Below are 16,014 nucleotides of genomic sequence, written 5' to 3' on the forward strand. Positions count from 1 at the left end.
CCCGCCCCGCCCCGCGCCGCCCTCACGGCGGGGCGGCCCCGGCAGCCGCGGGCCCGGGCGCGCAGGGGAGCGGCCGCGGGATAGAGCCCTTGGGGCGGCCCAGAAGCTGATCTGTATATACATACAATCGCGAATATAATATTATTACATATATACATATACTAGTATATGTATATTTTATTATGTTTTGGAGGCCAACAGTGTGAAAATCTACATCAGCTACTAGAGACAGTCCAGCAGAGGCCATAAAGGTGATGAGTGTCTCTCTTAGGAGAGACTCTGAGGGCTGGGCCTTGTTAGTCTGGAGAAGACCAAGGGGGGATCTCCTCGATACATATAAATACCTCAAAGGTGGGTGCCAAGAGGGTCACAGAATCTGGAATCACAGAATGGTTTGGGTGAGAAGGGTATTTAGGGATCATCTCGTTCTGCCCCCTGCCATGGGCAGGGATGCCACTCACTGGAGCAAGGTACTCAGGACCCCATCCCGCCCGCCTGGAACACTTCGGGGATGGAGCAGCCACAGCTTCTCTGGGCAGCCTGTCCCAGGATGGTGCCAGACTCTTTTCTGTGGTGCCCAGTGACAGGACAAGGAACAATGACCATTAACTGGAACACAGGAAGTTTCACCTCAACACAAGGAAGAATTTTTCTACATTGAGGGCTGCAGAACACTGGGACAGCACTGGGCAGTCAGGGATTCTCCCTCCCTGGAGACATTCCAAACCCACCTGGACACGTTCCTGTGTCACTGCTCCAGGTGACCCTGCCTTGGCAGCAGGGTTGGACTGGGTGATCTCCAGATGTCCCTTCCAAGACTAACAGTTCCGTGATTCTGTGTAAACTTCCAAGAAAAAGAAAAAAAAAAAAAAACAGAACAATTATTTCTCCAATAATCATGCCTTGAGAGGCAGCACAGTGCCTCTTCAGAGTCCTTAATCCCTAAAACAGGACATGACCAGCAAAGTTCAGTGGGCAGTGCAAAAGAGGCATCTCCTCTTAATAACTCTCCAATGTTCTCTGTAAAAAAACCCATCAATCCAAACAAGAGCAAAGAAAAATAGGAGTAGCTGCCCAGGAACAGGATTTCCAATGGTTGTAGAAAATGGGTAACAGCTTATTCCAGGTGAACAGTGGTGCTTTCCTGGGTAGCTCATTTCTTTAAAATCTCTTGGTTTACATTGTTTCACAACCCGTTTGAGGAAATAGTGTAAGGACTTTATTGTTACAGAATTATACACTGAAAAGTTCCCACAGCAGAAGGTTATGGACTATTTAAAATTTAAGAAAAGGATCCTAACTACAATCTTTGAATGTTTTAAAATGTGGCACAAAGATTGAAATCTTTAGAGAGTTTACATAATCCTGAGAAGGGAGAACTGATTAATACCTGCTATGGAGGTTATCTTTTTTAGTAAGTACCCACTGTGTGACAAAACCAAATTTACTTATTTTTCAGATATTAGGAATCAAAGCCTGTCCTCTTACAACACTGTGTTTACAAGTGCAGCAGTACAACTCCTTGACAAGCTCCCTAGTATCTCTTACTACTTCCTAAGAGAAGAGGTTGTATGTTGTATTTGAAAAGTTTTATAGATCTGAACTCTAACAGAATAATTATTTTAAACAGATACTGAATAATTTTGGCATCGAATAATGCTTGATGTAACCACCAGTGAGTTGCCTACTTGAGGATTCATGTTAAAAACCCAATTTGAAGAGAGAATTTGTACTGAAGACGACAGCGTTTGGCAGAACTCCCCAAATCTGTGGTACCAACTGCAACAGGAGGGGAGAAAGTGCAAATTCACAACTACAACATCAGCAGCTGCAGAGCTGAGGCACTTCCATCACTGCACACACGTGTGAGCTCTCAAAACACAGACATGTCTTACAGCACTGGCTGCACCAGCCTGTTTGACACAGGCTTGACTGAAATGTGAACATTTAATATGTCAGATCTCGACAATTCTTAAAGGCTGAATACTGAAATAAAAGTAGCTAATAAAGACACTGCCAGATGCATATCTGGAATCTATTTAATAGATACATTAAAGGCAGGGAGCTGACATCCATTCTCTCAATCCCTGCTCAGTTCATGCAGTTCATATTCAGAACTTGTTTGTGATCTAAGTTGTTTTCTGACATCTGATTAAATGTTGAAACATGTCAGGCCCCAATTAAACATGACCTAGGGCAGTTTCAGCTTGTGCATCAAACCAGTGTGATTTTAACTATAGCAATGGCTATTCTTTGATAAATCAATACAGTTCACTTCCATATACAATGGTTAAAAATTATCAAGGAAAGCAGTACCAGAAAGTATCTGTTGTATCTGTGAGAGATTAGCATTTTCCTCTGTTTTCATATTTTTCCTACAGGAATCTACTTTTGTTTTCTCTCCTTCTCTCTTTGTCCCTCAAAGAAAAGTTTACAGCTATTAAGTGAGATGTTAAATATTTGTAAGGCTAATTATACCAGCTAAAACATTAGAAAATAAGAGTTATACTGTTGCCAGCAAAGCAAGAAATCCATCAGTCACAATTCCTGCAGTTAATACTTCAATGTTCAGTCACTTGGACTCTGAGCTCTGAACATGCCTGGGTTCCTGCATCATCAGGGCAAGAAAATCCTCTCATTAATCTGGATTGGAGAAGCAGACTGATGCTGAACAGAAAGGGGCAGATGGACATTGCTTGCTTTCTACTCATTGCAGAAAAAATGTAATACATTTTGTGGCTATTTTTGGGTACAAATAAAGAACCAGATGTGAACTTTGATAAAAATAGCCTTTGGTGCAAAACTCCTACATGTCCTGGTGCCAGGCAAGGTCTGCTGGGGTCTTTGAGGCTGTCTCATAATTTCTGTCTAAGGACTAGGTAGAAAGATATGGAAAGATGGTTTGATAATGGATCACAATCTGAACTAAAATATGAAATTATGGATACCTGGACAGCACACATGTCTGTTTTGCTTTTTGACATTTTGTTATTTATCTGCACTTTCCAACAGTATGCTGTACAACAATGCAGAAAATACTCTTACAATTCCAAATGTTCTGGGGTACAAATAAAAGAAATTTAACTTACAGTAGAGTTTTTGTTTATTCTTTGCAGACCTGTCTTTTCTATTCAGTTTCCCTCCTGCCTTACTGGAAAAGGAAGTCAGATCCCTCCCTTGCAACAGCACTGGAGTAAACAGTCCCTAAGGCTGTCCCATATCATATGGCACAGATGAGAATATTTTACTAATCAGGACTATAAGGTTCTTAGCTCTCCTCATCCCATGCCTACAGATCCTGTTTAAAAAAAAAAACAAACAAAAAAACCCCCAAAACACACCAAAAAACCCCCACAAACTTATCAACAACATGTAAACATTTCCACTGAAATAAAGAGACACCACTGCTTAAATTTGTGTACCAGCCTGGAATATCAACCTCTTTAGAAAAAAGAAAAAAAAAAAGCAGAGATTATTTGAAATTTGATATTTACTTCTAAGGAGAAGAGAGTATGACAGGGGAACAAGGTGCTGCAGTTTGCTGGCTGCTCCTCAGCTGCCATGAGGAAATTGGCAGTGTCCCCCTGGGGAGCAGCGTGCAGTGTCTGTAACCCAACACAGCAGGAGCCAGAACACAACGGTGCACTGTGGCCAGGTACCTGCTCCAGGGACATTCCAGGTGACTGCTGAGTCCTTGCTTCTTCCTGACTGTCACTGGAGTGAGTCAGCCCAATGTCTCCTTAGCCCCAGCTGGGTTTGGCTGGCACACCCTGAGTAATGTCTCACATCTGCTCCAAGGGGGGGCAGCCAGTGGGACCCTGACACGGTCCCAGCCTAATCTGATGGGGCTGCAATTTGTGTTACTGGAAAGCAAATGAGGGGGTGATGATCCCCAGGCACAGCACTGAAGTGAGAAACTAAATCTGCCATAATGCAGTATGCAATTGCCTCTGGAATATTTGAGCAGATTATACAGAGGCATAAAGGGCTTCTTAAAATTAAGGTAGGATGCCTTTTTTTTTTAACAGTATTTTTAGAGCCTCAGACTGAGGAGTTGGTTAGCTCTGATGTGACAGATTGAGATCACTGGGAGTCAAACATTCCATGCACTGTACAAAAGCTGACAACAGCCAGAATGCCAGCTTTAACAGGGACACTTCTCAGACACTGTGGATGGGCAGTTGTTTTCTTCCTTTTGGGGACTTACAGATACCACAGATGTGCCACTTACCTCAGTACCAGGTCACAGGGATATCTTCTCTCCTGCTGATCCAGAATCAGTAGCCCTTTTCTCTTTTCTAAATACAATTCTGAACACAAAGGTATTAGGCACTGAAATAATAAACCAACAATAGTATTTCTTCCCATTTGTTAGCTCCTGAAGGATCCTACATTCAATCACAGGAATGAAATGAAATGAAATGCCTCCTCTCCCATTCTGCTGGACAGGGTCACCTGTCACAGGGCTCAAAGCACTCAGAGGAGCCAGGCCCACAGCAGGGTTGTGACTGTCAGCAGTTGGATGTGCATCCCACAGGATGTATGGCACTGCCCAGCAGCCATCAGAAGGGTCACCAGTGGAGAGGAGAGCTGCAGTTCTCACAATAAGCAGATACAATTATTATCATGGTCTATATTCAACAGCAGATTTATGCAGAAATCCAATTTTTTTTTCTTTCTCAAAGATCTAAAAGAACTAAAAAGAATGTAGGAGAAATTAAGCTTGGTTTAAACAAATGTTACCCACATCTATAAAGAGCAACATTTCTTTAAGAATCAAATCTTTATACTACATTTCTCTGTGGTATATTCTTCCCCAAAATCCTGATCATGCAAAAAGAGAGGGACTGTGAGGCATTTTTCCCACGAATGCATTCCAGTGAAAGTGATCACGTGCCTGTTGTATGCAATCCACATCTGCAGAGGGGACGATGCCTGCCCTGAGGGGTGCTGGGGTTTGTTCCATGGAAGTAAAGTGTCCATGTTTCAGTTTCCTCTGGCAGTGTGCAGGATTGTGAATGGATGGCAGGTCACACACACAGATTACATCCTGTGCATACTTGTGCTCTCTATGCCTTTCTCCCCTTTCCATCTATTCTTCCCACAGAAATTCAGTTTCAACAGTTTGGATGGAAGTGTCTAACGAATCCCAGATTTTGTAGAATGGGCTTTTCCATCAGTGACCTCTACAAGAGGGACATTGGCAGGAGTAAAATTGCTTTTCTACACCACTTGCCATCCAAAATGCTCACACCATCTCATGAACTAAACAGCATTTGCAGTCTCACAGTGAAATCAGTAGAACACTAAGTCAGTGCTCCACATTTACCCCTCCTACACTACTCTTGTAAGAAATAGATAAGCCCTTGACCAAACATAATTGCAATGCCAAAGTTCTTAATGTAATTATTAATTTAATAAAATATATAAATAATCAAGCAGTTCAGCTATTTAAAAGCATGAAAGAAATTACAGCACAGATGGCACAAAACAAAGAACTCACTCCTGCTCCAATTAAAATCTAAACTCTGACTTACGTAATTGCAAACAGAATCACTCCCAGGTATATTGACAGAAGAAGATTACTTTCAACTCTCATAGATTTTTGAAGGGCTTGGTAGAGCTAAGTCACATATGTGACCTAAGCAGCTGAACTGGAAATGCTGACTGTCTTCTTGACATGAAAACACTCTCCTGCATCTTTGGAAGTGCACACACAATTCAAGTCAGGCAATTTCTAGAAATCAAAAAACCTTTTAGTACTTTCACAACTGAGTGAGGCAGAACTTTCTAATGTGAAAACAGAGATAAATCTTTATAATGCATTCTATCCACTTGGTTTTAGTGGACATTTGCATGTATTTGCTGGGATTAATAAAACAAACTTCTTTCTATTTAAATATATGTCTCAATCTCTTGTTCCCATGCAGAAAAGGAAACACAGCTGGAGAAGCTAGAATCTTACTGTGAGGATTAGAGAAAAAAGTGCCAGGCAGTTTGCAGCAATCATAATTCTTTGCTTATAAAATGCAGAACTAAAGCATGTAGTATTATCTCTACCATCATGTCACACTTGCCAGGGTTAGTTACAGGCAAAGGCAGTTCCCAAAGCAGCAGATTGCTGAAGGGGGAAGAGGGAAAGGAGGGGGTGAGAAACGGCTCTCACTGCCTACTTTGCCACTACCAAAGCCCTGAGAACCAAGTTAGGCCCTGCTAACATGACAGAATACATGGCACTGTGGTGGAGCTGTTACCCCAGCTGCAGCAAGAGCTCACATTCACCTTGCCCCAGCAGCAGCCGGGCTCTTCCCTCCAGCTCTCACTCCCTCCCACTCCTATTGCTGCCCCAGCTGAGAAAAATTTCAATTCTACTTGTTAATGGTAAAGCTGTGGAAAGGAGATAGTTCTCATAATGATGGCAGAAGAGAGGGTCTTGCTTTTAAGAACTCTACACTCAGAATTCTCAGAGCCTCTTCATTCTACTGTTCAAGCTGAGCTGACACTCTTTTATCTCTAGCATCTCTGTTGTAAGCTCCAGGACACTGAAAATCAAAGCAAAGAAAAACATTAAGTCTTTTGACAGGCCTTGCTTTGCAATCTTAAAGACTAAGTAGAATACTTAAGCATTTAGTTTGCCTAACTGGAATCTAAACTTCAAGCCCACCAGTGCTTTTATTAAATACTAGCCTGTCAAAATGTTAAAATCCAGTGAAAGTTAGTGGCAATACTCTACTAAATAGAATTGTTTGTGGAATAAATTCTTATAAATAGCCTGGAACAGGCAAAACACAGAGTAAAACCAAGAACATGTTCTAAATAACAATGTGGTAATTGATTGGTGTTACATGGAGTTTTAAATATACCTTTGTTATGTTTGGCTTTACAATAAAGATAAGATAAAGTGTTTTCCCCTTGATTAGGTTCAGAGATAGTCTAGCCAAGGTACAAGACACCTTTTAATACAGAAAAATTATTCAAGAATTGTTATCTTTGTATTCAAAGCAGGAAGAGGATCCCACAGTCCTTCTTCCCTGTTACAGGTGATCTGTGCTTCTGTTATAAAGTTACCTCTAACTGAAAATAGAACTTACCTCAAGCTCAACCCTTGAGGGTTCAGAAAGGCAGCTGCAGTGTAAACACAGCACACAGCCAGATGCCAAAGCCACTCAAACAAGGAGCACCTGGAAAGCAGAAGGTTTTATTTCTTAGTGTCATGCTACAGCTCAGGACTAGAAGTCTTATCTACACCACTTCAAAGAGGTGCAGCAAATTGCAACAATTGAATCCTAATTACATTCAGCTCTCCAGAGATGTCACTTCCAGTTTAACATACACAGCTCCAAAGAGAAGCATTCCATAGGGAGACAGGACCAATGGACAAGAAGCTCAACAACTCAGGTGATCTTTACCCGGAAAACTCCTCCCTTTGGCAGACCTCCAGAAGGAACAGGTCACATGTGAGAGGGAGCTGGGCTAAGAGCACTCCCCAGGTGCTTCTGGGAAGGCCTGCTCTAATTCCAGCAAGGGCATCATAGCAATTTAGCTCCCTTTACTTCTATTTCAGCACTTCAGCTTCCCTCTCTCTCCTCCAACATCTTATGTCGTGCTGGTGTCACTGGAAACAACAATATTTACTGTCTGACAGGGATAAGTTCTCAATATTTTCTTGACTATGTGCAAACTCTCTCACTGTAACACATCCACTGACATTGCCCAGTATAAACTGAAATATGAAGAAGTAACAGATTAAACCACTGAAGTATAGGTACTAATAGGCTTTATTTCCAAATAGGATGGGAATGGCAGGAAAAGCTATTCAATGGCCCTACAGTCTGGATAAAGATGCTAACCCAGCCCAGTACTACCTCCTTTCCCACTTGCAGCTCTGCAAACAACATTCTGCTGCACATAAAGGCTCTAACCTGAAGGTCCAGAGATGGAGACCCTTGCCTTACATTTAGGCAAAGAATATGGGAAAGAAGGAGAGGGAAAAGCTCACTGTTTCAGACTACCTTTGACACAAGCTAGTGCTTAGCACAGTGTAATGCTACTAGACAGCTGCTAATGCCATCTGACAGTCTTCCTCCATTACCTTTTGCTGTGGCTGAATCCAGCATCCTCCTGGCTCTTTGTCTCAGGCATGCATGTGATTTGAGGCATGACTGTAGAAGTTGATTGGTAAATTCACTGTAACCCACCTCAGAATAGAGGCCTGACCCTGGTGTGTGCAGTGAGGCCTCACCCCCTGCTGGTGTGTGTCCCTCCCCTAGGCAGGAGCAGGGAGGACTCCACTCACCGCTGGGAGCTGGGGTTTGTCCCTGCTGGGGGGATCCTGCAGTGCTCTGTGTCCCTGGGCTGCTGCTCCTGCCCCCATCCAGTGCCAGCCCCAGGCTCTGGAGCTGTGCTGCATCCAGGTGCTCCCGCTGCCATCCTGTCACCATGGCCGCGTTCTCCGGGCCCAGGTTTGCTATTTGCTCTGGGGACAATGCCTGAGAGGAACAAAAGACAGAAAAATTGCTTTAGGCTGTCAATTATAGAAGGCAGGTAAGGAATCAGAAGTCAGCACTGCCTTGCATTTGGAATGAGGGACATTAGCCTTCAACATTGTGTTGCTATAAAAGAGCTCAATAGAGCTTAAAAGAATCCTCTGTATTCATTTACTTGCCTGACCACTCATCTATCTGTCACCTTTCTCTTTGATGCTGGAAGCTGACAGCTTGAGAAGCTTTCTATGCCAGCTCTGTATTGTACACTTCTTCAATATATTGTTGGAGTTTAATTTTCCAGCCATTTCTTTTCTGATTTGCTCAAAGACTGATGGTATTGTCCAACCTCTTGTGTTTTCATTTATTTCCTCTTATTTCTGCTCCCAAGCAACCTCACTTGAACTTACATTTGACCTTTGATTATAGTTAGCAGTAGAGCAATGAGATGAAAACACCCCATGCTTTAATCTTATTATTCAATTTTCTCTTTTAGATTGAAAATCTTCCCAGTTTGTTCATATCAAATTTAAAAATTAAACATGGCAATCATAATCTTACAGTAATTATCTTATATCATATAGCAATTAAGCAGTTTGTAAAGCCTGCATTATTGAGCAGGCTGGTTTGCTTTAGTTCTAGTTAACATTCTGCAGTCACAAGCATTTGAACCCTCCTACACAACAAGCCTTTTTTCCTTGCAACAATTCTGCATCCAGGTTCTACTTTGGAAAGACAAAATTCCCCTTGCAAGTAGGTCAGATGATGGAGCAAACCCCTGTCCATTTTTCATTGTCTACCAAATGGTGTGCTGGTTTAAACTCAGCAAACTCCTGGAAATGTCTACAGGTTCAGACATTCTGAACTGAACATCTTCTTAACTCACTTGAAGTCCATAATACAATGTAATTTTTCATAAATCAAAATCTGAATAATTTATACAGCTGCAAAATGAGGCCATAAAAAACCTGTGTAAAACCAAAGTCTTCTTTGAATCTTTCAAATACAGAAAACTCTTCCAAAGAGGTACTGTGCTGTTTGTTAATCACTTTTTGTAGTATTATTCCTACTCTTACTAACAAAAATGTTGTTTGTTAGAAATTCTACAAGATGATATTGAGCTGTTTTGCAAAGAAATAGTTTCTGCAATGACATTTTAGGCTTACCTGAACTGTCAGTGATACTGTGCACAGTTAGTGCTCAAGGAGATTTTCTTTTTTATGGGAGCTGACACAGTTAACTCTCTGTTTAGCTCAACTGTCCATAAGTACTTTGTTTGCCTGAGCAGCTGAAAGAGACCAGCCCAGGCAGAGTTTTAATCTTGTCACAAAGTCAAAGAAAGTCAGGGGCAATGATCTCAGGATCCCTGTTCTAATTTCTGGTCCACATTCAGTGGTGCTGTAATTAGATGTAATTCCTTTCTGATCTGTATCTGCCTGCACAATCTGTTTTTCAGAGCTAACTTGGGAGAATGGTGCCAGATTTTAGGTTAATAAAACAGCTCTTGCACACTCAGCAGAGAAATCTGTAGCTATTACAGCATCCTTGCAAATGTTAATAAACAGAGACAAAAATTCAGATCTGAATAAAATGTTGGAAGATACAGTGTCCATTCCCTGTTTTGTGATACTTGCTATTTCCTTGGTATGCATTCTGAAGGATGAATAAAGCTTGTCTAGCATATTTCATGGGCATCACAAATACAGATGATACAGCTGAAAGTTAATGTTCCAGATCCTTGATGGTCTCTCACTTCACAGACCATAGAAAATTTTTTCCAAAACCCAAAACCTATAAATCAGTGCTGCAGTTTATTTATACCAGAGTAAAAACAATAGAAATTTAGTAACTTCTTCAGTAATCAAGCTCTTACTTGGAAAATTTCAGGAGGTATATGTCTTACTGCTGATGGCTGGAAATATGGCATCAAGCTTTTATCAATGGCTTTTAATTCATCCTCATTCAAACCACCTAAAAGACCCACAGAATACAAACAAAACTCAATTAATGTTATTTTTATTAAATTTATTTTTAAGGTTATATAAACTTTAAGCACCTATAAAAAATATATATATAATAAATGGTTTATTCCAGGGTGTTTTATAGAGAGATGCTGGTTCTTTCTATGTTTTCTTTCTTTCATTATATTTCAGCATTACAAATCCTCTGACCTTAGCCATTGACATGGAATGTACTCTACCGGAATTACTTTATCTTGGAAAAGAGAATTATAAAAGTCTATAAAAGAATTATAAAGCCTATAAAATCATAAACAATGTTATCAGGGAATGTTCATTCACAATCTCTTCTGATCCATGTTAGGGAACATAATCATGCAATGGGAGTGACTTCTGCACCACTTAGGTGGCTGTGGTGGGGAATCACTGCCACAGGCATTGGGGATGCTAAAAATTCTGAGAGCTCAATGTGCAGTTAAATGATAACAGGGAAACAAATCCAGGAACAAATCTGGGAGTGACCTCTGGCTCAGGAGGTCTCAGAGGCTGCAAGAGCCTCTGGAGAAGCATCTGGAGAAGCATCACTCCAGGCCAGTCCTGCCCTTGTGCTCCTCCCTGGGCAGCCCATTCTTTCCAGGCAGGATCTCTGGGCAGCCAGAGCCCAGCTCCTCCCAGGGCAGCCTGGTTCACCAAGAGTGACTGGGGCTGGAATCCTGAAGGTTTTGCCCTCCTTGATTTACCCTTTCCAACTTACAGGACCCAAGTAACTCCAGGCTGTGCTTCCCAAGGTCAGTTTGAGCAGATTTACAGAACCTTACAGAGAATATCACAACTTTTCCTTAGTGCTTCTGCAATTACTGGTTATCTGTCCCTGCAGGTGATTCCCCTCTGGAAGAAATGTCTTTTGCCAGTCTGCAAAAATCCCCAGCTAGGTGAACCCATCTCTTAACAGCAATGCTTCACCATTACCATCTGGAGCTGCAGCTTTGTTACCTGCTATAGTCCCAATTTCCTGTAAAACAGAGCCATTCCAGCTGGGAGCAGCACCAAACACAGATTCTGTCATCTTTTTAAACTGCCTCAGAACAGGGGTGCTGCAAAACAGCAGGCCAATTCTTGCAACTGCAGCACTGCAAAAGGCAACAAGGTCATCATTACAAGCTGCATTTACATGGGGTACTAAATAGGCTTGGAATATACTTAAGCCTGCTGTAAGAAGACTGTAAAACCCATTTTCAATTTAAAATATATGTGCACAAATTGCATACAAATATTTCAGGTTTTAAGCAAAAACTTCTATTTCTTGATGCAATACTTAAATGGTGAGATGTAAATGGCAGAGGAAAACTATAGAAGAACACATTTTAAACAACTGCTGCATGCCTTCTGCTTTTCTAAAAGCATTTAAAATGTAAAAAGGTGTCCTTTAGGCTCTGAAAATCTTGATGGAACAAAAATGGCACAATAAATTTTATCAATAGAGCTACTAATAAATATTTCATTAGATATAAAATGCAGTACCTGAATTCAGCAGTCCTTATGGATGTGATTTCTGTGGAGTTCAAAGCACAGAGAACAGCTCCTAATCCAACTAAATCAAAACTTTTTAATGTGCTGATGGTCTGGCCAGAGTCGTCTAGAAAACCTTGTAAAATAGCTCTTGTCTACAAAAGCAGTAAGACAGCGTGCATGAAGAGGGTAAATCTAATTGAAAGGTTTGTTACTAGATGATTAAAATCTTACCAAAAGTGATAGAGCATAAATAAATATCCTGAGCCTGCCCAGTGTATGGTCATGGCCTTCAGGAGGAGCACTGTCACCACCTACATGTGACACTAAACCAGGGCACTGTTACCCAGCCACTTGCTAAATGCAAATGGTGTGAAAAGACTCTGTACTTCTCCTGCCAGGTCACAGGGAAAGCCTTCACCACAAGAAATGGTGCTGGATTGCCTCACAGGATCAGTTACATTGCTACAAGAAAACATAAAATACCTAAGGAGATCAATATGTAATTTTATTATTTTTAATACTCAGGATGACTTGTCTAATTTAAGTGCCATAGATGAGTGGTGATCTGTGTCAAGGATTAATTTTCAGATATGAATGGGATATTGGTACCAAAGTGCCTTTGCAAGCCAAAGTAATTTAGGATGGTGCTCATTTTAAACTAATCCTTTAAAAACTGAGCCCATCTCAAGCATGTCACCAAGGCATCTTCCAAAGCCAGTGAAAGAAACAATCATCTTCCAAGATTTCCTAATCTATCCACAATGCTGAGCTTCAAATAACTAGCTTAACTAGCTGCCAAAGTTTTAAGACAACTGAAATTCAGCAGGATGAATCTCTTTTAACTAACTACTCTTACTGACAGCAGGAAACCTCAGAAGCAAACTGGTTCTGTGTAAAATCCTCCCAAGTGCCTCCTTCTTATGGTGCCCTTCAGAACATGAATCTATTGAAGAGATTTGTGATATTCTGCCACCATGCCAGCACCTCTGCAGCCACAGAACCCTGATGGGTCACAAAGTCAGAAATATGCTGCCTATTGCAGATATAAATAGTTGTTTTTAACTTATTATGAAAGTCCCATTGATATAACTAGAAGTTATTAAAGGAAAGGAACATGAGGAGTGTATCTGCTATAGGCCTTGTAGGACAATGGATGCTGGGGCTGGGGACACTGCTGTGACTGTCCTTAGGAAGGACCAGTACTCCAGCAGTAGTGTCTATTCCAGGGACAGTGGGAGAGGAGCTGCTCACCTCCTTCCACTGCTTAGTGGACAAGTGCTAAAGAACACACACACTCATCCCCACCCCAATTAACAGTGACTGAAGCTGTCTTGGCCACCTCCCCAGGGAAGCCCCAGCCAGGCACACACCAGTGCTGACCTTGTGGCCACTTTCACTGGGGCACAGCTGCAGAAAAGCAGCAGGGAGTAGTGTTGGTCCCTGGATCTATTTTCTAGGCAGCTCCAGGGTCCCAAAGGGCATGAATGCAGAGCCTTTCAGCAGGAGGACATTCAGGAGCTCCCTCACTCACCTGGGTAAGAGTCCACCCTGTTTGCTGAGTAAGAGCAGAGACGGTGTCGATGGAGCTCAGGTCCAGCTCTGGGATTTCCTGTGCACTCAGTGCCAGAGCAATGCGGCCCAGGGAGATGATCTGGTAACTCCTCCAGTCTGGCAGCAACCCCCAAACCTTTAGATGAGAGCCATGAATATCTGTTAAATCATCATGATGACTCTTCCTCTATATACACCATTCTCAAATCCTTTGGTTCAAAAGTCCTAAAATCTGAATATTCCTCTTTGCACACAAAAGGCAGAGCTTAGGTATTGTGAAGGTTTTTGAGGTTCTACACCAATAATGATTAGTTCATCTAAAAATGATGCAATTTTTACAGCTTGGACTTGTTGATGAGTCAGAATATGAACTGCTGGAAGTGTGGCTGTAGGAGCAAAACCACTAAGAACAATAAAAATGGGAATCTGTGCCTAGATCCACACTGTTATACTGCCAAGAAAGCAGCACCTGCACTACCCAGGCTTCTTCCCAGCTGCAACTGCTCCAGGGGACTGACTTTAAGCTCCTTTTGTGACCAGTCACCCTGGCTCAGTCACTGACAAGGAAAGACAAAGTAGAGAATCAAGTAATACAGACAAAGAGCCAGTTCCTACAGTCCTGATTTCTAGATTGTGTTCATACAATGTTAAAATAAAAAATAACTTTAAAGTGTTTGTAAAGATATAGTTAAATTTGTAAAGCTTTGTAAAAAACCCAAGGAAATAAAGCAGGGGATATTCTAAACCAGTACCAATGTATTTAAACTGACAGCTTCCCCTGCTTTTAACTTTATTTGTGATAAAGTTACAGTGATTGAAAAGCTGTCACTGAGCAGCCTGAAGGAAATTTTGGTATAAGGAAAAGTTCTGCCTGAGTAAAGAATTATAAAAGTCCATCAGGAGCTGAATCTTCAGAGGCCAGAACTGTCAATTACATTTTATGACAATGATAGAAGACTGTAGACAGTGGTCAGTACTTCCCCGGATGTGGCCAATTGCCTTTACAGAAAAAGACACTGGGTTTTGGCTGGAGGAAGGAACTTGAACAAGCCAGGCACACATTAAAAAAAAAAATGCTCACTTTAAAGCTCTCATGTACTTCAGCAACTCTGTTTTGTGTCAGTGAATACATGACAGGTTTCTAGTATAACATCATGCTGCTAACAGCACCTGGAAAATTAAAACTAAAAGCTCAGGGCTGGGCTACCATCTGAGTCAGGAAATATTTACTCCATTTTTGAGATAGCTACAATTTAAGTTTTGTTCAAAAAGTTAGAAAGGACAAAGCTAGTGGGGCCTTGCTGAAGAGCATCCCTGCAGTTGCCTACTAAATAGTGTTTGCACCATCAGATAGACATGGAGCTGTACAAGCTCCAGAAAATATAAAAGTAGAGCTCAGGAATCTGGATGTCTGAAATTAGGTACTCCTTACACAGAGCTCAGGCTCTCTGCTGTGCACATCCAGCACAGAGCAGCCTCAGCTGCCAGGGTGCTTTTCCCAGCTGTGACCCTCAGGTTAAGGATTTGTTTAAGAGATGCCTTGCTGGATTTGTACCTCCCAACTGAGTTTCCACCAGATCTTTTATGTTGGTTTTACAATGTCACAAAGGGTCTAAATCTGGGAAACTTCAATCTTTTCCAAAGCAAATAGATAGTAAAAAGTATTAGCCCAATTTTAAAGCTTTTAATTCTCTAGCTTAAGAGATACATGAAACACATGCAGGCAAAAATGCCAAGTGTCTGTTTCCTGATCTAGGCCATAAAGTACAGAATTTGAAGTACTTCATAAATAGTATTATCTGACAGGGCTGGGTGAAATCTCAGGCAGAATGATATAAATAACACAACACATGAAACTGAAACACTCCTTTGTCCTCATTCACCTAGAACTACAGATCTATCCAGCTGTCAGTGCTGCAGAGCTGGGAGACCTTCCACTTACAAGTGAGCTAAGCTTCTTACTTTCATTAAGATACAATCTGATAACTAGACTTTTTGAATTAGTTGGAACAATGAGTAGTTCAGGCTTAATGAAACCTTTAATCAAAGATGTTAATAACATAACAGCATCTATGCATATAATTTCAAAGAGCTTTGCCTGTCCTGTCTCATTTCTCATGCTTCATGTTCAGTTTAACACCACATTGCATTTTGAAATTAATACATAGGAAGTCTGTCTTTGTCTAGCAGAAATCTGCACAAACACTCACAGACAATATACTGCCATTCAGTGCACTACAGATCTTTCAATATAGCCAGAAATGTGAGTGTATCAACCTTGTCAGCAATTTCCCTACAACTGACACCACTCTGTAAATACACCAATATTGCACTGCTGTAAAGAATAGTAGTTTTCATTATGGCAGGGGAGCACTGTTTTTATTTTCTTCTAGGATTACATTTTTGCCCCTTTTCCTACCCACACGTGTCCATGCTGACAGACAGAAGCTGACTTGGGGAGAATACATTTGCTGCAGTTGTCCTCCTGCAACAAGGCAGCAGAGACACAA

The 16,014-nt window shown here is 41.4% G+C and overlaps 1 protein-coding gene across 1 annotated transcript in view; it reads right to left on the bottom strand.

Moving 5' to 3' along the window:
* Positions 1-162: 162 nt before the first annotated feature.
* OTOA (otoancorin) overlaps positions 163-16,014 on the bottom strand; it is a 41,674-nt gene continuing 25,822 nt past the window's right edge. The window contains exons 24-31 of the mRNA XM_054643885.2: positions 13,485-13,640; positions 11,963-12,105; positions 11,435-11,571; positions 10,357-10,454; positions 8,297-8,489; positions 7,092-7,181; positions 732-6,542; positions 163-376 (exon numbers count right to left, since the gene is read on the bottom strand). Of these exons, the coding sequence (XP_054499860.2) occupies positions 7,114-7,181; positions 8,297-8,489; positions 10,357-10,454; positions 11,435-11,571; positions 11,963-12,105; positions 13,485-13,640 (795 nt within the window). The 3' untranslated portion in view covers positions 163-376; positions 732-6,542; positions 7,092-7,113. The remainder of the gene's footprint in view (positions 377-731; positions 6,543-7,091; positions 7,182-8,296; positions 8,490-10,356; positions 10,455-11,434; positions 11,572-11,962; positions 12,106-13,484; positions 13,641-16,014) is intronic.

The sequence above is a fragment of the Agelaius phoeniceus genome, chromosome 16 (genome assembly GCF_051311805.1).
Source record: "Agelaius phoeniceus isolate bAgePho1 chromosome 16, bAgePho1.hap1, whole genome shotgun sequence".
NCBI lineage: Eukaryota > Metazoa > Chordata > Aves > Passeriformes > Icteridae > Agelaius > Agelaius phoeniceus.